General features: G+C 45.4%; 1 protein-coding gene across 1 annotated transcript in view; it reads right to left on the bottom strand.

Moving 5' to 3' along the window:
* The window catches only part of LOC125749658 (cyclin-dependent kinase 14-like), a 99,323-nt gene that overhangs the window by 43,309 nt on the left and 29,457 nt on the right, over nt 1-26,557 (bottom strand). The window contains 6 exon segments of the mRNA XM_049027126.1: nt 7,214-7,337; nt 13,087-13,149; nt 15,045-15,139; nt 17,618-17,697; nt 18,680-18,774; nt 23,853-24,104. Coding sequence (XP_048883083.1) covers nt 7,214-7,337; nt 13,087-13,149; nt 15,045-15,139; nt 17,618-17,697; nt 18,680-18,774; nt 23,853-24,104 — 709 coding nt within the window.

Raw genomic sequence — 26,557 nt, 5'->3', positions numbered from 1 at the left:
CTCCCACGCCACCTGACACACCTCCCTCCGCTGATCTGACGCTTCTTAGCAGATCTCACACTGTAAGAATGGAAAGTTTCATTCACTGTTGCCATAATAAATTCTGCTTAATGGGAGAGGAGCAGGAACACAGACACACAAAGTCAGCCCGAACACTTTTCCGATTTACATTTTTATAGATACTCTCCACTCCTTATCAAGATGCTAATAAGAGCTTTTTTAGGGTTGTTTGCGTCTTGAGAGAAAATGAGCTGAGGTGAAACACATTTCCGCATATCGCGCTTATTAAACAGAACATCTATTCTGTGCTGTCCTGCCATATATCAGAGGGCTACTCCTTAGCTGACCCAAATTGTCTCTTTTGGAGCAGCCATATTTAATCACGCAAAACATCCTCATTAAAGCCATGTTTTTCCTCTGTACATGGATAGAGTGGAACAGACTTTCAAGGACTTTTTCAGACATCAGGTCAAGCCTCAGGTTTGGTACGTGTGAATATGAATAAGAGATATAAAACCAAGCCACAATTTAACTGAACTGCAGCATGAACATTTTCCCACAATACACTGCACACTTGTCCGTCGGACACAGCATCACTGCTGTGAACCACAGGCCAATGGGATTAGCAAGTTTTTGTCTAATCTTACTGGCTTTCGGGCCATACTGTCTGCTGTTTCTCCTCCTCCTTGTTCCCATTTGGTAGTTTTCTTTATCTGATAGCTGCCACCTCTGATGTGAAAGAGCAATGAAAAACCCACCACATTAGTCGGCCAGTTTCCATCCTATTTAAATTGCCATTGTTACCCATTTGAAGAGCTGGATGTTTTGCTGCAAAATTCACGTCGTGTACTTTGATGAAGAATACAACATTAGGACCCCGTCCATTCCACAAGTCCAATGCCTTTACTAGTGCCACCTACTGGACAAAACCACACATGCAGGTAGATGACGACCATCAACCAACTTCTCAGGACTGGATGAAACGAAATACATAAACGTGTATACATAAACATAAACGTGGACCAGACTGAATCAACGTCAGTTACAATGCAGCAGGAAAATTAATTCAACATGCTGACTGAATGCCCCAGCAGCTTTCTCACAGCTTGCAATTACAGTTTTGGGGAGTTTAATAAAAGGTCTATCAGCCATCCGCTGAAATTGACTCTTTTTCCGGCTGCTTAACATATTTCTACATTAATCTGCCGCTTTAGGACAGATCTTACACAGCAGTAATGTACTTTGAGTGCTTTGTGTGCCACATTTTTCGTTTGTACAACTGATGCCAAATAATTTGAGATTCAGAGGGAACATTAGTATCCACATGCCCCAGCAAAAGTCAATAATTAAAGATCAGTCTCTCTTCTCCCTTCCATTTCAGCTTAAAAGTCCCAGGTGTGCTGTCCTCAAACCAGTCTCTGAATTTCTCACACGGAATAACCTCCCAGACGGAAGTGGACATTCCACTGAGACAGCCTTCCTGACTGTTGTGGACACCTTGTGATCTGGTACACCTTGGTCATCTGCTCCCATTGTGCAAGACCCAACTGCAGCCTTCAACACAACCCCCTCCCCCCCACCCCTCCGCCCACCACCATGTTCTCTGAGCTGGTTTTGGTTCTAAGATGATTTGGTACATTCCTATCAGATAGATTATTCCAAATACCATAAGGTACACAGGTGTCGAGGTTGCAACAGGTAAATACCGGTATACCCCAAGGTTCAGGTCTTGGTCCTCTACTCTTCCCTCTGTATGCTGCTTCTCTAGGTCAGACCCTCACTAATACAGCTTCTCCTGCAACTACAGTCCATATCTAACTCAGATATTTCTAACTCCGCTCAGATTTCTGTGTGTCTCTCTCAGAGATTGTCACCTCCAGCTGAACCTATTACAAGATAGATCTCCTAGTCTTCCCTACCAGTCCTTCCATTCACCACAACATCGCTGTACAGCTTGGGACATTATTAACCTCAGGAAGATTGGAACTTACTCATAAGTGACTAAGCCACTGGTCCAGGTGCTTGTCATCTCATGACTAGATTAAAGCAACTCTTCGCTGGCAGGACTATAAGCTTATACTCACTGCTGCAGATCATTCAAAATGCAGCAGCACTTTTGGTATTTAATCAGCCTAATTACCCTGACATTACACCCATACTTGTCTCTCTTAATTGGCTCCCAATAGGTGCTCACATCCAGTTCAAGTCCTTGGCTCCGGTTCTCAGAGCTGCTAATGAAACGGCACCTACCTAGACTGAGTAGCGAGCGCTGGATGACGACACTATGTGATCTTCAGGTGTTTCTCCTGTGTAGTTCCTCGATGCCAGATCAAGCTACCTACGTGCAGTCAAACTTCAAGAAACTCCTGTCAAACTTCAAGAAATACCTGAACCAGCTCATCTGGCCACTGACCTGCTCTGATTTCATCCCTTTGTCCCTCCAAAAACACTCTTGTATTTTGCCCGCCCTCATGTCCTCATGGTGTTTTTTGGTTTGAATAGCTCTTCATGGACTGTTTATACTGTACTGTAAATGATAATGTTACAGATAATGTATAAAAATATCTAAACTGGAGCATAGTTTGGGGGGAGGGAGGTATTGTCGGTATGTTGCTTTGGCTGTTAAATAGGCTAAATGTAACGTTACGTAAAACATAAATGTTCTATGTTGTCATGTTTCACTTACAGCCTGTGTTTAGGCACCTCCTCCATTGTGACAAAGTAAATCATCTTAAATATTTTAAATGATTTCATATTTACGGCATGGTGGTGCAGTGGTTAGCACTGTTGCCTCACACCTCTGGGACCCGGGTTCGAGTCTCCGCCTTGGTCACATGTGTGTGGAGTTTGCATGTTCTCCCCATGTCGTTGTGGTGTTTCGTCCGGGTACTCCGGTTTCCCCCCACAGTCCAAAGACATGCTGAGACTAATTGGACTTGCTAAATTGCCCCTAGGTGTGCATGTGTGAGTTAATGGTGTGTGAGTGTGCCCTGCGATGGGCTAGCCCCCCCATCCTGGGTTGTTCCCTGCCTAGTGCCCATTGCTTCCGGGATAGGCTCCGGACGACCCAGTAGGATAAGCGGTTTGGAAAATGGATGGATGGATTTCATATTTAATATTATTCACTTACAATATTACTTGGTCTTCTCAAAATTTTGCAGGCAAATGTAAGATAATGGTAGTGAGCTCCCAACTGCGCAGATTTGAGACTTTGCAGGAAAATATCTGTGTTGTAAAATAAAATGATAAAATGTTCCATAGTGAGTGACAAAGAGACGTAGCCAGAGAGCAGCACCTACGCCCTGATCGTACCTGCGCACCAAGTGCATCGTTCCTGCCGTGAAGGATTAATATCTAAAATATAGGTCTATATTTATTTGAATCTCACCAAATCACACTCTTACGCCGCCTGAATGGACTGCATTTGACACCCGTAATGCCCAGTTTGCATGGTAAAGGAGCTCATTAAAAAAACAGTAATAATATATGCATTACAGTTTGAAAGGTTCTGGAAAATTCTACTCTTATGAAACATTAAATCTGCCATGCTGAAGCAGCACAAATGCAAATCCATGGTCCAAACCATGCTTTTGGCGTCACCTACTTCGACTTTTTTTAGGCTCCTTATCACTTATTTCAAAACGTGCAGATTAGAGTTTTGAATATTTGTAGCACAATCTCAAATCACTGTCATTCACAGTAGTCCGGATTAATTTCTTATTTTTAAGGAGTCGACATAAAAATCTCAGTCATCTGACAATTGATCATATCTAGGGAGAAAAGCATTCAGTGCTAAAAAACAATGAAGCGAACAGTAACAAAGGGAAGAAAATATTTTGATAATGTTGGTTAAAAAGCAAAAAGGAACATGTTTTGTTCAAAACCCAGGAGAGAAAAGTCCAGCCCTGCTGACAACTGCCAACGCCAGTGAGATTGTCGTAAGGAGCTAATGGTGACTTGTCACTCCCAATCAGACAATGCGGATCCCTGAGATGTACTCAAATGTCTTCCTCTTTAATCATTTATTGCATTACTTCACTGTATAATGAATAACATTTTATTAGTCATTCACTGTTTTTTTTCCTAAATAGGGAGGATAATATATATGGCTTTACTTTGCACCATTACATTCTATAGGCAAAAGTATTAATTACAGGAAATGCCTAATTAAGACACACCTATTACTGACTCAGGTGTATAATCAAGCACGAAGTCACGCAATGTCCTGCAATAAATAGTAGCAGCAGAATCAGTGGTTATGTAGAAGAGGCCAGTGCCTTTACTTAGCACCTCCGTATAACGTCATCTTTCCAACAAGTCAGCTCGCCACATTCCTGTCCTGCTACAGCTGTCTTGGTCCACTGCAAATGAAGTGACTGTGAAGGTTAAAATGTCCGGGAGCAAGCTCAGTTGGCCACACAAACGCACAGAAAGGCACCAGATCACCCAACATCAATACCCAAACTGACCGTGTAGCTCATTGTGTTAACAATGTCAAGATCATATGTTTAAGTCTCAGGGAACACGCATACATTGTACCCTTTTCCTCTCCTTTAAGTCATGTTGTATAGAAGCATCACGTAAATGAATATAATGAATGGCAATTTATCCCACCAGCAATGTTCCTACATCTAACATCTCCTGGTAGGGAGCTTGGAATGAGCAAAAATGTGGTTTGTCTGGCAGGGAGCAAAAATGTGGACCGTCTGAAGGTCCCCGTGGACCGGGTTGAGAAACACTGCTCTACTACAAGCTACTGATGGCTTGGAGTGTCACCACTAGGAATGTCACCATCCGTCTCATCCTGTCAAGGTCACACTGACCCGGAATGTTCCCTAGGACTAATAAGACAAAGACTGGGGTAGGATACCAACCTCCCCCACACAGAAAGTGAAGAGGCACCAGTCCACTTCAATAACATTACTTTTGATCACGGGGGGAAACAAATTCGAACCCTCAGATGATTCAAAGACACCTGGAGGCAAGCAAATCATCCAGGCCATTTTCTCACAATGTTACACGAAAGAAGTAGACTGGCTTTGAGAAAATGTCACCAAATTGCAGCCATCATCAGTTACCGGCATCCCACAGCCCCCATTTCATAGCCCGATGTTTAAAAGGTGTCAGCACTCCTAATATTCAGCTTGTCATGGAAACCAAGGAGATAATCAACTGGACATCAACGGTGATGGTATCATAGCGGAACTACCAACTCAATCAGATACTCTGAGGTAGGTACCAGTGACAGGGGTGACAGAAACCTTACTGAGGTCAAAACGTCAGCAACAAACCGCATCTCTCATGTGTTTTAGTACACATGAATGTGCACCAAAAGCAATCAGAGGTGAAGAAGTTCTCTTACACGCAATAAACGGCACGCCTGGCCTCTGCCTGCTCTCTGAACCGTGACTTTCCGTGCTCCGCAAATCCTGCCGGGAGCCTGCCGATGTTTCCGCCAGGCAGCGCAAACAAAACCATGGTCCTGCACTAGTGAAAAATCACCGCCGCAGACGTGCTGCGGTGAGGGTCAGCTACGGCACTCGCGACTCCGGGGAGAGGAGGGGGCAGTTCTGGGTGAGTAACCACCACTGAGGCGGCTTCTGGATACCGATCCCATGAAATTTCAGCTGAACAAACAGACCCCGGCACAGAAAGAGAGCATAACACAAACTGATGAGGCCTATTTTAGTCAGCAAAACTAAAACAAAACAATATGTCATAAATATATCACCGGGGTTTAACATGGAAAGCTTCCGGTGAACCTGGGGGGGGGGGGGGGGGGGGGCATCCACTCTATTCACTGTAGAACTAAAAAACAGAACAAGCCTCAAGCCCTGGGAAGGGTTCAGCAAAACAGTAACATCAGATATTTTGCTGGGAAATAGTGATTTGGCATCAACGACTGAGTCCTCCAGGCAGGTGTCAACATGCCAGCCAGCTGGGGGGCGGTGGGGGGGGGGGGGGGTCAGTACACAGTCACATGCACAAGTTGGAGTGTGGCAGACTTCCCCCGGTCACAAATGCAGGGAGACTGACAGATACACACAAACACACAAGCACACAGAGTTATGAGTTATACAGACACGCTCGTACAACACACCCACACACAGAGACACCCCAAACACACAGGGCTACACAGATAGCCTGGCACACGCACACACACACACACACACACACACACACACACACACAGGAAGAGAGAACACAAAAAAGTCAGCAAAAATCTCTTAAATTAATTCTGGCACACAGGGTCGCATGAGGCTGAATCTGCGTACCCCGGACTCTCTCTGACCTTGGTCATGCTCAGATTACCATCCAGGGGATCCCAGCAGATATTATTACTGGAAAAACACTAACAAGCACAATCGAGCAACAGGATCTACACACACATATCATAGTAAAACCTCAAGTCGCAGCCACTGCTAAAGATTCTGCCCATTTTCCAGACAGAAAACCTTAAAACGTGAACTACTCAGTAATACAAAGACATAGATGCCTTGCAGTTAAAATGTAATAATAATACTAAACGTATTATATAATCGCTCAAAGGACTGGTACTTCATGCTTTCCCCGGGTAATAACTGGATCCGACAGCCACTTTGAGTGGAAGTACATGATTGGCTACCTGTATGCCGCCGCACACCCTTCATATCATGATATTATATCACGGTTATCACTATTGTCTTTGCTGCAAATTGAATGAGAACACCAAGAGTACTGATGCTGGATGAATCCCACAGGGTCAATGTGTGTCATCACCACTGGTGGGCTGAGGCTGATGCCGTGTTTCATTTGAACTCGTAACTCAGAAATTCAGAGTTCCTAGTCAGAAATTTCGTCTGGAACGCCCCCTGAAGTCCGAATTCCAAATATAAAGTCGGGGGAATCACACAATCCCAACCTCAGAAATCAAGATAGCTGTGCCCTTAATCAACGAAAGTTAAGGCTGTCGTTTTGCACTGTTTATTAGAAGTTACGTAAATCTGACAAGTGATCTGGCTAAGCAAGAAATCCTGCTCTTTGAAACAGGTTCCTGGTATTGCTAAATGGCTTTCCGACTTGCTGTACGGGAATGTGGTTCACACGGGTGAGACATTATTCCCAGATTCAACTTCCAACCCCTGAAGAAACGCAGTATGAGGCCTTCCCACTGACCAACCCACTGCTGTAGATGTTTGACGGACAGACATGTCATGCGGTGGGCAGGGCTTACCAAAATCAGCCAGCTTGAGCTCGCCGGTGTCACTGATGAGCAGGTTCTGGGGCTTGAGGTCTCGGTGCAGGATGTATCGCTGGTGGATGTAGGACAGGCCGCGCAGCAGCTGAAACAGGAAGAGCTGGGGAGGGGGGGTGACAGAAAGCCAGCTAATGAGAATTAGGAAACACACACTGTGTACCGGGTAATGAGACAGCTGCACAGGGGTGTCATAAACTACACCGTGCGCCCAGACAGGCATCTTGTCAGGTAATGCACTCCCCCCTCATAAGCACATGTAGGGACTCCTTTCCTGGGATTGGTCAGAAATGATCATCGAGGAAGCCAATCATGCAGCCACAAATGGAAAGTGACACATTATTACAACCATACAGGGCATTTCCCAGATGTGTCATGAGCTGAGATTTGGTGTTTGATATGAAATCACATCTGCGCCTTTCGTCCAAGTGTTGCTTATGGAAAAAATTGCGAGGGACAAAAATCCAAATCGCTGGCCTTTAATTCCTTATAAGACCCCCTATGCACTTATAAATATCCCCTAGTTCAGTAGCTCTTCCTCAAAATTTAAATCTTACTACGCACTTATTACGCCTGTGAGGATTATCAAGGGTTCTGCCAATTAGGCTAAAGCGGCGTTTCCCAATCTGGTTCCCAGAGACCCATGATCAGTCCATGTTTTTTGCTCCCTCCCGGCTCCTTGGCAGACTGTCCACATTTTTTCTCCCTCCCAGCTCCCGGTAGGAGCTAAAATGTGGACAGTCTGTGGGTCCAGGAGGATCGAATTGGGGAACACCTAGCTAAAGTAAAATCGTTCCAAATCCAATCAGACCTTGAAACTGCCTTCCAAATCCAATCAGACCTTGGCACCGCCTTCCAAATCCAATCAGACCTCAGCACTGACTTCCGAATCCAATCAGGGCTTAGCACCGTCTAATGGGGTGGAGTCTACGGGGTTACCTGGCTGGCACTTTGTAAATGCAGTCAATGGCTAAATGGGACAGTGTGAGCAAAGGTAATGAAAGCATAAAATACAAAATGAATATGCATAGAAGTCTGCGTCTACAGACAATCGTAGGAGAGCAGCCAGCCAGATCCTGTCCCGTCCGCACTGCCTGCATCATGGAAAGATCCTTCAACACGGTTTCACTTGGGGCGAGTTGGAAGTCAACCAGCTCAAAACTCCTTTGCTCGAGATGTATTTTCCATTGAGAGCTGATGGACACAAAAACCAGGCTGCAGCCCCAAGGAAAACTCAGTTCAAGAGCTGAGCAGGAACCCAAATTGTAGCGCAATACAAAAACGCGCCGGCTTGATTAATGGGGGATGAGTACCTCCTGCTGAATGCGAAGGATTCGCTGCCCAGATTCTACTGTAAAGACAATTTGCTTCCCAGCTCATTGCTCTCTGCGATATTCCGTCTGTGAGCCTTATGCGAGTCCTTCATCGATTGAAATATCTGCATTAAAATTATCATATGGGTGTGTAGGTCATTAGCTCAAAACACACCAGGGGAGTCTGATCGCCTGGCGAGATTCTGCGAGCGATGTGATTGGCCACGTGTGGCCCGTTTCATCCTGGGTCAGGCCCCATTACCGAAAGCGCTGTTGGCTCCCAGACAGATCAGACATCTGCTAGGAGAAGCAGCCTTTCCCCAAATATAATAACCAGTGACCAATGCCCATCTGGTTCTGGACAACGCCACCAGCCTGAGGACAAAGGCAGGGCTCCCAGAATTAAAGAACAGACAACTGGTGTGCATTGGAGGGTGAAGTTCTGCAGTTGGGGAATGGACCAGTTAGCAGTAAGCACTCCAGAACACGATTGGAGTTGGGAGGACTGAACCGAAGTCTGGGATTTGGATGAACTGAACACCCCCAGCTGGAGCTAAACATTCTTGGCTGCCAGCCCGTAGGAGACACCTGGAAACAACGTGGGCCAAGATAGGCATTCATCGTGTATGTCTGATGTGTTTTAAACCATTGACGACATCAGAAAGTGCGGTAAAGAAACACCTCTGCCCATCATTAAGGCTACTGAGCTTCAACTGTCCTGTTTTGCTTTGCGTCGGATTACAGAGGCCCTTTATCACCAAGGGAGGCTTCCTCTAATCGCCCATGTACACTCTCCGTGTTCTATTCTGCATTCACAGTTAATGTTGTGGAGCAATGTCACAGGGAGTGTGCTTTTGCAAACAGTATCTTCCCTTGAAAAGAATCTCTGAAAACAGACAGCGATGAGGACATTTTAAATGTGAAGTTTTAAAAGTTAATTTCACACTTGAGGGGGTCCTGAGATAAGTGAGTGGATTTTATTATGATTATAACAGTTCATATAAACATAGATACATGCAGGGAAGAGTAGGCACCGTTGTGCTGGATGTGCTCGGCACGGATGAGTAGAGGGGCCCCTTCTTGTCTGTGAGTCTCCCAAATTGTGGCCAAAATGCATGCGAACCCAGTGCTGCCTCCTACAGGTTCGTCGGCACTACTATTGAGCAGCGGAAAAAGTGGGAAAAATCCTTATAGGAAGCTACTCTCAGCCGTGAGATTCCTGTACTTGTGATGCATCTGCTCACTGTTCTGGACTGTGAAATGAAGGATGGGGCCTCACTGGACCCCATGGGGGGGTGGCAGGAACACCCCTCTGACTGAAGCTGTTTTCACACATGAACTTCGGACATTGCCCGGAGAATCAGGTGTGGATTTTTTCACACGTGTGACACACAACTGGACATTGTCCATGTCAGATGTGTTCACACCTACAAGAAATACTCCGGGTGGTGCTTGGGTAGAGCACGCAGGACGCAGGACACGACGCAAGACGTATGCTGCAAAAATGGTGTTTTGTTAACAACAAAAGAGAGAAGTTCCCGAATCTCGGGATGGCCATGTCCGTTGGGGACTTCTTTGTGGAAATGACCTTTCTTTGCCCTCGGATGTCAACACGCCACTCGCTTGTGGTAAATTCTCCAGAACTCCCCCTGCTCTATTCACACAAGGGGTTCAACCAGAAATTACCTGGACTTTCTACTAGGGATCTAGCAGGGAAAAAGTCTGTTTAATGTCTAGAAAAGTTCAGGGTGGCACTGCATGTCTGAAAGGGCACGAAAGACCACTGAACCTCGACCAGCCTTAAGGCATTCTCAGTCTTACAGTTCACCTGCATCGCGGGTGACGGGATTATCAGCAAACCCATAATACCCCAGTACAATCAGCGCACATTTTCCTCCCCGCGTTATGCCCTCCACAAATGCATCCTAAGCCCTCTGCCCAGTTACTGACCATGCCTAAAGTCGAAAGTCAGCGAAAGCTAGCTGTCAGCCTCTTTGTCATGGCTGAAGCTGATGTCGAATCAGGGGACATCGATGACAATTAAGCTATCTTTCCTGCAAGGTCCCTCTGTCACCAAACAATTAATCCACTGCTTAGGTTGCAAAGTGTTGGGGGTCAGACGGACCTGCTGTTTTGATGGGAAACAGTCCTGGAGCAGTGTAATGCACAGTAATTAAATCCCAAAAAAGTAACCAGGAATTGACTGGCAAGAGAAATTTGAAGCAGAGACATTAGGGGAAGGACATTGCTTTTATACCTTCGAGAAATAAGAAGTAAAGGACCGTGGATCTCAGAGGACCGGCAGTCATGGGTGAAAGGGGCTGATTAACGCTCAGTTTCCCCCATGAGAGCCTGAACGCTGGAGCGAGCCTTTGAGTGACGGCGGAGCACTGGGTGACAGGGCTGATGAGGAAATGCAAGCCTCAGACCACTTGGGACTCCTGGCAGGAACAAGAGTGCCTAAAACCAGGCCATTTCATAACCTTTCAAAGAGTGGGGCTTCTACTCCAAGATTCAGGAAGGAAGTGTCTTGGGCTGGGGGGGGGGGTCAAAAATGAAATTGTGTCCGATTCAGAGAAGTAGGTTACACCACCATCAAAAAGCACACCAACCTCTTCACTAACTTGCTAATGCATCAGTGGGGGCACTGTGCAATTCTGTGTTTTTTTGCTTTGTATTTTGAGCTGTCCTGCGTGGGGAATTCCCCCGGGGAACCGCGCATCTGTCAGCGAGCTTTACGCCTGGCTGCATCGCATCGATTTTACGCCGCACGGCTTCACCGCGCATGTACGCTGCCCTGGAGCAGGGAAGCCAGTGAAACGAAGAATTAAGAGAAGATGGAGGTCAGCAACAGGCTCTTTGTCTTCGTCTGTTCCAGAGGCAGAAGCAGGCTGCATGTCCTGCTCGTACTCATATGCTGCTCATTAAGATTTTAAATGTGAAAAACAAAATCATTTTACATACAGTACATCTATCCATCCATCTTCAAAAAGCTTCTCCTGGTGAAAATCTCTGGACAAACTACCAGTACTCTCCACATGCATACCTTAAGTCTGCATCTGTATTGGTCTTAACTGACATGTAACTCATGAAAGTATGAAGTCCAGTTATCAGACTACATCCATCTGAATTAAGCTGCCTTCCTTTTATCTTGGAGGTCAGCACGTTGGAATTGGGAATGACATCACACCCAAGTTAACTTTGTTCCAGTAAAAGTCGGAAAGTCATTTAGCAATACCAATTCTAGTCAGGTCCATTGTAAGCCATTGTTAACGATACCAGTTGATAACAAACCATGTATTACACATATATTTTGCGTATACAACCGTAACAACAAGTCCATAGATAGTGGTTCAACGGTACTGTGTGTACAACAGATTTAATGCGACACAAATAACCTAAGTGCTAATAAACGGTATATGACCCAGCTTTAACTACTGCTGATAAAGGCCGCAGCCATCTTGGATTGTGAAGGTGCCGTTGCAGAGGTTCTTCCAACTTTCCGGGTCAGAATTCCGACTTCAGGGCACATTCCAGTTGAAGTTCTCCACTTGGAACTCGGAACTCCTTACATCCGAGTTCAAACTGAATGCACTACTAGAGCACCTACATGTTTTACTCACCTGCATTTTAAACCCCAAAGAGGCCCTCGGAAGCCAGTTTCTCGCTGTATTAACCTAACAAGGAAGACGGCCCTTATGTCACCTGTGTCAGTTCCACTGCCGGCCCACCTTCGGCTCTCTGCCTCTCCCCCTCATTCCCTGCTGCCCGTTTACAGTTTCCTCAGCCTACCGCTGTGTTCTCCTCTGCCGCTCCATTTGTACGGTGACCCAATTCATCTCTCGTGAGGCTTCAGCATTATTTTTCATACCACGTTTTCCAAGTAAGTAACAGACACTGCGTCAGTATGACTGATAAGGCTGTTCACTCACACACACACACACACACACACACACATTGCATTTCCCAGAGCAATGTGCTTTTTTTAAATCCTAAATTATTCATCCGGAATTCAAAGGCGCTGTCGTCTACAGACATGATGAGGGGTGGGGCAGGTTACATAACCAGCTGGCCTGCAATCTGCCCCCCATCTCCGGGGCTCACTCTCAGGCTGCTCTTTACTTGCACCCTCTTTCCCAGCACAAACCACACATGTCATTTCCTGCTTGCTTCTTGCAAAACTGTGAGGTGGGGTGCAAAGCCCAGGAAGCGAGGGGGGGGGGGGAATGTGCTTCTCTTGGACCCTTGGTTGAGATGCCCAAACAAACAAAAGGTTTTAAGCGGTTTTCCTGCCATGTACCCAGGCTCCCTCTTCAGATGGGAACGTTACATATCTGATGACTCAGAGAAGCAAAAGACAGCCGGAACACGAGCATGGATGCACTGGGAAGCACCCGGAACACCAGGGTGACATCACCACCTAGAGTAACGTGCTCATTACACCATAGGGTAAGTTCCTGCACTACAGCGTTAAATAAAAGGAAGAATTCATGCAAGCGGGATATTTAGCTTAAACCGAACACACACACAAACGCTTACCTTCACGTTGTCTGGATAGAGACCCCCTGGGTGCTTGTCCATGTACTGGCACAGGTCGGTGTGCTGGTGGAGACAGAGAAGGGCATCACAGCCAATCAGCCACCAGGGGGCAGCAGTAAGCAAGGTGTCTGCTGGAACAGTCATTGGACCTTTGAATTAGCTGCAGACCATAATGTAAAGTACTCCAGGCAGGCATACACAGACCCCCCCCCCACACCCACCTACCCCAACTGTCCTTGTAATCTCAGTGATTGATGGAGTCGGACATGAAGGTTTCACAGCTACCGTTTAATTATCAGCCCTGCTAATTAACAGCTGCACTCCCTACTGGAGCGGCTAAGTAAAATCACCGTGTGAAATGTAGATAAAAATCTTGATAAAAATCTTGTTTTGTCAATAGCCCCAAAAATCAATCATATACATTTTTTCCCGGATCTTAATATCTCGCCATTATTATTCCAGGACTGGGGTCGCCCCAAATGAGCTAGAAGGAGAGATGCACTGGGAAACGACTTTTCCATATAGGTGTAGCTAACATGCTGACAAGCATAACTCAATTAATCAGGTTTATGTGGAAGAGGACTCGTATTGATGGAGTAGAAGAGGCAATGCATTATTCATGACTCACCTCCTGCCCCATTAATGTTAATCAGCTCATTTTAGGGAGCCAATCAAAAATCGATGGTCTGAGCCAACAAAAATTCCATTGATGTAGGTATTTCTGCTCAGGTCTTTCCATGCTGTTCCTGCGAATCTGCCCCATTCACTCAGGAAAAAGACTCTGCTTTGACCGGGTGGGGGATTCTGTGCGACCGCCGCGTGCAGACAGAAAGGGAATCACTGCATTTCACTCGCTTCCCAGCACGAAACCTGCGTCTTCGGATGCTGCAGTTGTTCATCCGTGACCACTGTTGCCTTCCAGCTGACAATCGTGTTTGTATAATGAATAATTCACTGCGGACCGGCTGTCCGTCTTACTTAAATCAGCGCTGAACCGGCACTCTTCCCCATTCCACATCTCTTTCCCTCTTCTTTCACCCCCCCCCCCCCCCGCTCTCTCCATCTCCCCCCACCACCTCTCACTGTCTGTCATTATTAACCACCAGCCACTGTGTGGAATTGATTATCTTAGTGGGAGCCATCGTTACGTGACAGGAAAACATCTGAGAGAGAGGACGATGGGATTTCAGCACACGCCACGGGGGGGGCTTGCAGTCCAGCCGCTAAAGCCTGGAAATCAACCAGGGGAATGTATGTGTACCCATATAGCCCAAGACACCATAAGTCTCAGGGTAGATTCCTCCCAATCAAACCTAGGCTCCATCGGGAACCCCTTCACCAGCTCCCATGGTCCTTCACGCTCTCTGCTGCTACAACCTCTGGATCTTCGGTACTTGGGGCTAGGGGTAGCAACGGCCCCTCTTTCAAATCTACCAACACTGCTGGGCATCTTAATAAAGTATCCCAGTGGGTCAGGCACTCCACGGCTAAGGGTTATACACATATGCTCATCCCGAGAAGGACAAGGCCCAGAGGGGAACCCGGAGTTCCGAGAAGAAAAAAAAAACATTGCCCAGAGGTTTTCCGACTTTCCCCCATTTTACAAGCTTAAAAAAATTACAAACTCACACAGAAACAAAAATATCTTAAATTTGCCTAAAGCAACCAAAGATGGCTTCCTCCCTAAGCAGAGGGAGATTTAAGAGGCCAACCAGTACAGCCACAAAGTGGTCTCACTGGCTGGATTTTTTTTCCATCATAGCACTTTAATTGAATTTCAAGCTAAAAAAAAACAAAACTGCTTCCTGTAATTATTGCCTAAAGCATGTTAAAGTGCAGACTGCTTCACATTTGTATTAAGTTACCCGCTTTCCATTGATGAACGACATGGCACAAACAGCCCTTCTCCTCTGTTTGCTTAACAAATGGGACTAACGACCGCTCCCACTCCCACGTACCACATACTCGAAGACCAGCGTCAGGGTCTCCTTGGTGTGGATGATGTCATGCAGCAGTACGATGTTTGCGTGCTTCAAGCCCTTCAGGAGGGACGCTGTGGGACAGAAGAAAAAAGAACAGAACAAACACAATAATCCGGCCACCAGGTAGCGCAGTGGTTGAGGAACTTGGCCTAGAGGTCACAAGTTTCAGATCAAGAGCAACAACAGACGAGCAGCTATTGTTCCCGAGTCAATATATTCAAGGTTTCTGTATTTAGTGTATGTAATTCAAAACCAAACTCAAACCAGAACTCTTCGTTATTTGTTGTTAAACAATGTGCTGCAATATTAGCAGTCAAATCATCACCAAGGACACTTGGAAATTCTGGGCTTTCTGCGGAAAAAGAAAACATCAACCCTAAACATAATGTCCACTTTTGGGACAAAAAATGAAAGGATAAACTTTCTCAGATTTTGTGTGTGTATGAACATCTATCAATCCAACCCAGGATGGGGCACCAACCCACCACAGGGCACACTCACACACCAGTCACACACTCACACACCAGTCACACACTCACACCCCATTCATTCACACACGCACACCTACGGGCAATTTGGTAACTAGAATTAACCTTAGCCGAAACTATTGTATTTGAAACCTCAGTACACTGTACTTAAAATAAATAAACTAGTATTTTGCATGCTGATAATATTCAAATTTCCACATTTCACAATCACATGTCACATTCCCTGGGTTGCCAGCTTTGGTCAGCTGGCTGGAGTGAGATCTTCAATTCAAGGTAAGTCTGCACACCCATTTACATGCATGTAACAGTTTTATTAGCTTAGAAATAGTCTGTGGGGTTTGCAAACTGCCCCAACACTTCTGATGTAGCTAATTTTAAGTTTATGAGGGAATAAGAGGGGGGTGGCACAGTGGTTAACACTGCTGCCTCACAGCAAGAAGGTCCTGGGTTTGGTCCCTGGGTCGAGCATAAGGCCTTTCTGTGTGGGGTTTGCATGCTCTCCCTGTGTTCACATGGGTTGCCAACAGGGGCTCCAGTTTCCTCCCACAGTCCAAAGGTGCGCGGTAGGTTTACTGGCGATTGTAATTTGGCCCCATAATTGTGTGTGAGCAGGCACGTAAATGTGTGCACCCCGTGGTGTGTTGGTTCTTGCCTGCGCCCCTTGTTCCCAGAATAGACTCCAGTCCCACCCTACAACCCCAGTTGGGATTAAGCAGTTACAGTGATCGATGGAATATTAAGCCTATATATTTGCCATAAGATTGCTTGAATGAGTCTGAAAGCATGAATGCCAGATGCGTGAGACCTGGCAACCCTGCTTTCCATGTGCGTCTATCTCTGACTTTCAGTGCCCAGCAATCCAGTTTTACTCAGCATCAGGTGCCACTTGCAGCCCACTACTGTGGAACAACATGAAATCGGCCCAAAAACCTGCGACCTCCTAATATTCACCCACAACTGTATTTTCAAAATAGCCCAACTGGGTGGAAAGACCGTGGGCCTGGCAACTCTGGCATTGATAAACCTCGGCCTCCTGTTTCGATCTCTGTTACACGTCAGGCAGAAGTGGCGTGAAGGCATGGGTGAGTTATTAACCCCAAACAGGCAAAGAACCCCGCCTGGAGAAGGCAGGCAGGAGTAGGGGGAGCCCAGGTTGAGAGATGAATCCTAAAGTGATCTGGCAGGCAAATTGGAAAGACAGAACACAAAAACAGAAAGAGGTGCCTGTTTCACACACGCAAGACGTCGATCTCCGCAAGGAAGGAGGGAGGGATAGAGCTAGCCATCCGTGAGTACTTCCTCCATTATACACGTAACACGTTGTCTGTAAAAATCGGAATTACTCAGTTGTTGTTTCCGAACGTTCCCCGTGAAGCCCAGGCCATGGCCAAGCCGCCTCAAAGAGCCGCGTGTGAGATTACAATCGGACGCTGGGTCCCACAATTACCCCACAGCAATCAGAGCCTAACAAAGAAAACCACGCTTATTGCGAATGGCAAGGGGGGGATTTTCCGGCCGTGGAGGATGCGATTAATTTGGTCGATCCGAGATCCTTCCGAGGGCACTCCGGGGCTAAGACAATTACAACCGTGGAGGAGAGAATGGGAGGAACGTTTTCCATCACGCCTCATTGTTCCTTTAATGTGCGTTGTTTAAGTTATCCAGGGGAGTCCAAATTGAAGGAACGCAGCCGTCTGCATAATCATCAAACACCACACTGCTGGAATCTCATTGTGCCCGGCTAGATTCAGTCCCTTTTATCAAGTTAAGTTCAGTTTCACAAGGCTAGTCAATCCACAACAAGATTGGGCTGAGCCACCGAGATCCGTGGCTCACTTACCAGCATTCCCCACTGCAAAACACTAAAACCCTGACAAACAATCACACTTAGACGTAAAACTTATTCTCTGGCCAAAGTCCTCTTTAAAATTGCTTTGAGACTGGCATCCAGGACCAAGGTTGCTGTGTAAATATAAGGAAAATCCCAACCATGCGTGAAAACGACACTTCAGAAGTCGGCCACTTCTGACTCAGGGACACGGGCTGTTAGGTGTGACGTACCTTCCCTGATGGCGGTGAACGGTGCCCCTTCTTCCTCCTGCAGCCGTATTACTTTGAGGGCGACCAGCTTGCCATTCACCCTGTGCACACCGAGGCAAGTTAAAATAAGGAATAAAACAAGCTAATTAACATCTATGGCGAGAATGAGTGTTTTTTATTTATTTGCTGGATTAAAAGTGATATTTGAGACCACTGGGGTGAAACATATATTCCGTGAAAAGAATCTTAAATAAAACAAAGGCCACTAATCAAATCTGAACTGGCAGAACATTAAACGGTTTTCACCCGTGAAAAAGATGCAGGTTCATTATAATAAAATATCACATTGATATTTTTCACTCTGTTTCGTTGCACACAATACTGATTTTTCCAGACATTAATTTCCAGAGCCCAGTCACTGCTTGTGCGCTGGGCTTCACTTCAGAAAGACATAAAATAAAAACAATCCCATTAAGGACAATAAAACTGCAAAGCGGTTTTATAAATATCCTTAAACAATCACATTATTAAAATTTAATGTTTAATGCAATAACTTGGTTTTCATGTTCTGCTGTATAAAGAGCATTAGAGCAGTTTAGCATTGCCGTAAATCTTAAGTTCACTCTTCAAATGCTATTCCATTGAAAGCACTCAAAGGAATTATTAAATACTGTTGCTTTCATTTCATTATTATTGCCAGATACTGACTGTCTCATCTAAATAATAGTACATTTTAAAAACATGCAGAATTCATAATCCATGTAAACACATCGAGGTGAGACCATTCATATAGATTTGCAATAGATGTGCAGATTTGCACAGATAAACCCCACACTGACACAGGCAGATGCACACTAACATGCACAGTGGCACGAACCTGCCGGTGACATTACAGTTTGTCAGGTGCCTCAGATAATCAGCCACTTCTTAGGAACAGGAAGCAGTATCATTTTCATATGCATTGCAATGCTTTGAACATGCACAGAGATTTATGTCTGCTGTTAATCACAGAGGTTTAAGTTTGGGGTGTAATTATGGCCTGGGGCTTTAACCTAAGGGATCAACAGAGGGGGACAAACTCACTTGCTCTTCCCTTTGTAAACCGTGGCATATGAACCTTCCCCCAACTTCTCAAGCTTCTCGTAGGAGTCGGCCTTCCCAAACTTAGGACTCGTGGGCTGAAAAAACGAACAGACCAAGTGAGACATGTGAGTGCACCCTCTACAGGAGGGGAAGGTAGCAGCAGGTGGCGAAGTAGATAAGGAGGTGAAGTTATTCCAGTCCCAGCAGGGGGGCAACACAGTTGTACCTCTGGGGGGAGAGCAGTGATGGAAAAGAATCTGGAAAGGAGCTAATTAAAGAACAATAAAAAAAGTGTTCAAAGCATGGAGCACAGAAAATGACAGGCCTTTGATGTTTTTGCAAAATTGAATGGACTGACTGAAAACTATTTTAAAAGGGGGGGGGGAGTCACAAAGTATTATGTGCATCCTACCTGCATATCATTTCCAACGATCCCCATCACTGCTTCCCATAAGTGGCACTGAGGCTTTTACATTACCTCTAAGACAAGCCCCTACTCCTCACCATTGATCTTAGTGAGGGGCAACGGCGTGGAACGTTGTGAAAGCCCGCTTACAGGCATACAGCATTTACCACCTCCGTAACTACAGTGACAAGCAACGAAGCGTTGCGGGCAGACGTCACACACGCACTTCATCCAGGTGTATCTCCACATTGGATTGTTTTAAAATGCTACCGCACAAAAAAAGAGGACGACAGGGAAAACAATCCCCTGGTTGCTGCTGGCATGCTGGTGAGGTTACTGAACTCATTTCCTCTGTGAATCAGTTACAATGTGGTGCCATAGTTAGCTGACGTACCAGCGACCGATGAAAAGATTTGGGAGCCGTCGGTATTGCGTTTAAATGGTATCACAGAAGGGAAAAACAGTCAGGCTGACAAGAGACCATTTTATACTACAGTGCACGAGAAAGTGCAAAGGGGTGCACAATTACTGTGTCGCGATCACACTCATTTACATTAGCGTGCCCCAGGAAGGCGAGCGGAGCAGCGGCACGTGCCGCACGCATGCGTTCTGCGCCCCTACTATTCCGCTGAGTTCGCCTTCAGATACCTTCCTAAATGAATCCATAAACCATCTTGATTCAGTGACGATTTTCAATCTGCAACCAAGGGCGTAGATTTGTCTATGGACAGTAGGGACATCTTCCTACTTTTAAATCGTGGATGTCTGTGCTGGGGTGGCTCGGAATGGGGCCCTTTCAAAGCTGAAACCAAACCTACATCCTTTCATGAAAGCTCTTTAATGTTATTTTTAAATAAAAGTAAATGCAGCGTAATAATTTTATTCAACAATTACTTTATTCACGCCTCCGAGATTTGTCGGTTGAATCCTATACCACCTTGTTTTGGATCAGTTGTTGGAAGATGGATGAATTCATGGAAGAATATCTGCAACTCCTTATGAACTTCATTCGGTCATTTCTTTAAAAGAAATTCACACGGCATTTCCTCCTAGGGTGGATGCTTCAAACATAGCGATTATCTGCATTCTCTCTCGACGGGTCTTAAGCGCTGTTGGTACGTGGGCGGAACAGCAGAATCACATCTGCTTCAGCTAAATACAGACAGTTAATCGTTTCACTGCGTGGCCCTTTCAAGTTTTTGAAATCATGGAGAAAAAGGACTTCATGTCATGCATTGTGGACGGCGCCCCGAGCACTAACGTCCCACGTCAGTGGATGAGTGGCTGTGAACAGATGGGACCTCATGCCAAAAAAAAGAGAACAAACGAGACACTACACAGCGATCACTAACTTTTAAATACCACAAATGCATATTTCTACCGAGTTCTTATTTTTTCCCCCCAGGACCACATATTTCCAACTTCTAAATAACTTAATAAATCCCGACTCAGCGATTCATAAACATGCTTTTAGAGATGCACTGAGAGATTATCTGCCGGGGCTCGCAAACCACGACGACGGGACGGCTTATGGAGCGCTGCGCGGAGGGCATGTAATAACGCCTTGGTGTATAACGGGAGCTTCCATAAATCATCATGACGGCTAGACTGCCACTGCTTATGACAATATCACACGCATTGCCAGTCGTGATTCGGAGATTTTTTTTACATAATTAATCGATGGGGTGCCATTAAATTGGGCATATATTATGTCTACGCAACCACGTTAGCATAAAGTAAAATACATATATTATAATACCGGAAATCCTCAGGAGTGACAATATCTAAATCGGAAATAACTTTCACTTCTTTTATCCCGAGCCAAGTATCTTTATAACGTGTTTTAACGATTTGTGCGCCCAGGCAGAACGTTCAGGGGGTGTGACGGCTTGGCCAAATTATATCGCCCGCACCCGTAAATCCCCAAGGATTGGAGCAATGCGGGAAACCCGGCGGTCCATAAGAAAGAACCGTGTGAATTTCACGTTGCCTATAAAACGAAGTAAGATTTGGGGCGAGAGATTCTTTACATTGATTTTTAAAATGTTGCGTGTGCCGTGATTTGACTAACAAAGTAAAGCAATGCAACAGTGGCAACAATGATATTATTTAATTATATAAAACTATATTCCATGCATTGTTTTTATTGGACGACTTTGCATTGATAGAGAAGCAGATCGTGACTGTTAGAAAGGAACTAAATAATACATCTAAAAAACAAAATACTGTAGTTAAGGACACAATAGGAAAAAAACTAATTCTTGTAACATGCAGACAAGTTGTTCGCACAATAAAGCCTTTAGGAACGTCAAACTTGAGAAATCATTACCAGACTGTCGGACTGGCTCACACTCAGCGCTCAACGCCCTTGGCCGGCTGCCGCTTATGACTGAACCGCGCTGACGATGCCACACACGCGGATGACGTCATGTGTTCTTTGTCCCATCCCTTGTGTCCAACACACGCTAGAAATTATTAAATTATCTCTAATAATTCGTTATTTGGGTGTGTCAACCTGGGCTTGGACAGAATGTGTCCACGCTTTACTTCAATTATAAAAAAAAACTCCAGCGGCTTAAGGGTTTTGTTTCCTATAAGAAACATGGAAAGCATTACTGTTATAATGTTTATAGACATTATATTAAGTTAGCCATTGAGCACGGATATAACTGACCCTGTTATTCACTTTGCAATTATCAGTATCCACGTGATTTCAATAACCATGCCTGTCACACAAATTCCATGACAGTCGTTAATCGATGGATTCAACATTCCTGTTGTCAGGAAAGAATTACAGAATCAGCCATCGTAGGTGTCTGACCCCCCCCCCCCCCCCCCCCCACACACACACACACAGACACACACACTTGGGTTTTTTTCTCACAGTTCCACCAGGTGGCACGGGGTGGGCTTTTGCTGAGCCCGCCTGACATCCTTTCCCCTTCGCGATGCTGAGAGATTTGGGTCTTCATGCATTTTTCATGGCTGAGAATCAGCTGGCAGGCAAACACTCTTCTGACAGGCTTTGGACAACACCCCTCTGTGATCAAACTTTCACTTGGAAGTACAGCGAGTTCTGTCCACACATGTCTAAGTCACGGCGACGAGGCCGCCTTCGGCTCAAGGGGGTGGGGGGTGGCATGACGATCGCAGTCACACCATCCAATATGGCATTCAGTAAATCTTCTAATAAAATCAAACTGAAATGAAAGGGAGCCTGAGAAAAACAGTGCAAGTTCACAACAACCCAAATGCGACACGAGAACCGGTATGCAAAACGGCATCCAAGCACACAAGAGTTCAAACACAAAATGACAACTGTGACACAGAACAATAGTCTGGATGCATAAGTACAGCTGCCATATTACATTAGCATGGGGCATTTGCTGATTTATTTATCATGACTGTTTGCAGTGGCATAATCCTGCCCTCAGTCCATACATTCAACCCATCGTGGCATTAATGAACCCCTGTGGGACTCATATAGGACCTAAGCAAGGCATGAAGGGTCGAGGAAAAAATAATGATTATCACTGGCTCTCATAACTGAAACTCGCCTTTTTAAATTGAACATGTTAGGATTATGTTCTAATATACATGTATATACACTTCTATATAGAATGCAAAGAGACTAATCACAATCAGTATTTGTTAATGTTCCAGATTAGACAAGCACCAGGAGTGATTGTTGCCATAACAGCAGGACTGAAGATATCTCGCCGGTAGGAAATGTTTAATTAATCATTAATTAGCAAAAGCATACCAATTGCTGCACATCTGCAAGTCGAAGAGCGTGAGAATCAAGAAAGAAACACGCCAGTGGGAAATATGCAGCGTACATGCGGGAAAGGGCGGAGCTGTCAGCAGCGTAGCATGTTTCAGATACGAACGTCCACTCCAGATCACATGCGCGTCTCCTTTTACCTCCAGCCATCTAAAAACATCAGTGTCTTTAAAATGCGCGATGCGTTTGTGCTTGAGCGAGGATGCCCTGATATCGACTGGCATCCTCTCCAGGGTGCTTCTTGCCCTGGGCGTCCTGCGATAGGCTCCAGATTGATTGTGACCCTGTGCTAGATAAAAGGCTGGAAGGTGGATAGATGGAGCTGCAACATAAATTATCTCATACAAGAACAAAAGCAACAGCACATGGAGGGATGCACAGCCCAGGGTGGTTCAGTGAGGTGACAAACCCTATTTGGGGCTGCTTCTTAAATGTCAATAATACAAAATAGGCTCCATTTTGTGTCTTGGCTCCCAGACCACACCCCCAGACCATGCTGCCTGATCATAATTGTTGACTTTTTGACACCCGGTGTCAGTTTTGTATTCCTTTGATTCCCCTGGACTGAATCCGAAACGCCTGTCTTTCCCTCCTGTCCCTCTCCACCTTTCTCGCAAAACCCATTCCCAGATAATTTCCCCATTGCATCCTCCAGTCTCTGAGTCACATGGTTCGGGACCAAGTCTTACACTGTATCTTCAACATTAATCATAATTATAAGTCTGCCTTAGATAAAGCCAAGTACTTTATAAACACTGTATATACAAACAGTAATAAACAACATTAACATGATTAATTAAATGCTATTATAAAAATGCTTAATAAATGTTAATTAAAAAGTTTTTGGAGAATGTTAGAAGTTAAACAATTTAGCCTAATGGTTATAAAATGTAAAAAAGAATGCAAATTTAGATAAAAGAATTTGAAACATCGAGATCACATCTGTGTGGTGAGGGTGGGGGTCTCCCGTGGGGTTTACTGACCGAGCTAGGGCTGGAGTGTCTGCGGACTTTGGGGGATTCCTTCCCCAGAGTGGCGCTCTTGGTGGAGGTGATGCAGGCGTTGTTCTCAGAATGAACACGCTTCACCTGGCTGGCGGGCTTCTCGAAGGCATCCAGGCCGCTCTGCGTGCGCTGCACCCGCGCCTTCCGGTCCTCAGGGATGGTGTCCAGCGGCCTGACGCCCGCCGAGTCCGTTCCCTGGCAGCCACGCGCTGACATCTTGGTGACGCATATCTGTGGGGGAGGTCGCTTCAGAGTTAGGCCACGCCCTTCACCCTCAAAGCCACTCCCCTCCCTTCCAAAGTGCCAATCCCAGAATAGATACAAGATTTCTCTCCCAAATTGTTACAAAGTATTAACTCAGTAGTGGGGACTTTGTGTTGGCTACAATAATTATATTATACCAGAATGTGCATATTTTGGTATGATGGTGAACAGCATAGTTCAACAGTCAAAAAAGTCTTTTGAAACCGTCTTTTTGATAACCTTTTAAATGTCTCTACTGGAATTTCCACAAAGGTTGAAGCTAATAATCAGTATGAGCTACATGTAGGATAGTTAATCATTTTAACTAGATAAACTCTAACCACTTCCTCATCAAGTCACCTGAGAATGTGTACTACTGGGGGCAGGTGACCTAATTCATCTGCCCTGAAAAATACTGAACAACATTAGGTCTTCTGGGAATTGACTACATCAATATTTATTTTAGTCTTTGAAATATAACTTTGTACATTAAACGAAGAGAACAACGCAGCTGAGTGTGTAAACGTGTACCAAGAGCAAGCCGAAAATAACCTTCACAAGGCAGATCGACAAATATCTTATATGGCCAAACAAAACCTTTCCCAGAGTTTCCCCCTTAAAGTTACCGTTATGGAGCCCAGATAAACAGCAAAAGATCAGAGAGTGAGCGTAACTCTGTATGATGCACAAGTCTCTTTATGTAAAAATAGCTTAGCGTAATGTAGATAAGCTCTTGTTACGACTCGAGCTGATCCCATACCTGCCCACCAGGCCATCAACTACAATTAGAGAGCCCATTAGTCACTTACCCTGGGATACCCGCTGTCAGCCTGTCAGAAGCACCTGTTCGCTATGCTCGAGTTCTTAATCAGTCCTGCCAGCACTAACAAAAAATGAACCTCGTTACCCAATTTTGTTTATTCATTTAAAACACAAAGGGTAACAGCCCATGTGTCTTCCTTATCTTGTGGTTTTGTCAGATACATGAGCATGGAACTGTTGCCATGCTATCCAAACAAAACAAAATGGCAACAATTGTTTTGCTCTTCAACTCCAGCAAACGGAATGAATGAAGGACGGGTAAATGGTATATTATTCATGCAACTGGTTCGCTGGCTGTTTAACAGGTTACGCTACCCTATTAAGCCTGACAGCAGAGCAGATGCAATGCACTGTGAGCCTGGATCCATCACCCCATGCTAGCAGACCAAATAATTGGCTTACAGATCAGCCTGCGCCATAAGCTTACGATGTTATTGCAAACATTAGCTCATGTTAGCTTATACCCTCAATTCAAAACAGGCCTATTAGCCCATACTGTTAACTTACAATGTTAGCCTATACCCTTAGCTCATACTGTTAGCACACCATTGCCATCTAATGTTAGCCTGCACCATAATCACATAAGGGTAGCCAACGCCATTAGCTTTCACTGTTATTTTATATTCTTAGCTCACTATATTAGCCTACACCATTACCTTGCAATTTTAGGCAACACCATTAGCTTACAATGTCAACCTGTAGTCCTTAGCTCACAATGTTAGGCTGCAACATTATCTAACAACGTCAGCCTATATCCTTAGCTTACAATGTTTGTCCATCCCATTAGCATATAATGTTAGTCTATACCCTTAGCTCACAATGCTAGCCCACACCATCAGCTTACAATGTTACCCTATACCAGGGGTGGGCAATCTTATTCATAAAGGGCCAGTGTGTCTGCAGTTTTTTGGGATCACTTTAGGTCAGCTGTTCAAACCCAGACGTGAGGACTCTTCAGCTAATCAGTCCTTTAATTAGTAATCTAATAAGGCAGTTGCAGTGAAATCCCGCATACACAGCGGCCCTTTCTGGATAAGATTGCCCACTCCTGGCCTATACCCTTAACTCACAATGTTGGTCTGCACCATTAATTTACAATGTCGGCCTACACAATCAATGCACAATCTTAAGCCAAATCATTAGCTCACAATGCCAGCTGAGGCCACTCTCCCTGAGCATCCACCCATGCCGTTATCTCAGAATATCAGTGCCCGCACTGTTAGCCCACACCTTTAGCTCGTACTGTTAGCCCACACCTTTAGCTCGTACTGTTAGCCCACACCATTAGATCGTACTGTTAGCCCACACTGTTAGCTTGCACTGTTAGCCCACACCATCAGCTCGTGCTGTTAGCCCACAACGTTAGGTCGTACTGTTAGCCCACACTGTTAGGTCGTACTGTTAGCCCACACTGTTAGCTTGCACTGTTAGCCCACACCATTAGCTCGCTGTTAGCTCACACCGTTAGATCGTACTGTTAGGCCACACTGTTAGCTTGCATTGTTAGCTCACACCGTCAGCTCGCGCAGTTAGCCCACACTGTTAGCCCACACCATTAGCTCACACTGTTAGCCCACAAAGCAGCTACAGCAGACCTCATGGCACCCTGTCAGTGTTGG

The sequence above is a fragment of the Brienomyrus brachyistius genome, chromosome 9, assembly GCF_023856365.1.
Source record: "Brienomyrus brachyistius isolate T26 chromosome 9, BBRACH_0.4, whole genome shotgun sequence".
NCBI lineage: Eukaryota > Metazoa > Chordata > Actinopteri > Osteoglossiformes > Mormyridae > Brienomyrus > Brienomyrus brachyistius.
Note: the sequence above shows the minus strand (reverse complement) of the source record. Positions and strands in the feature narration are given on the sequence as shown.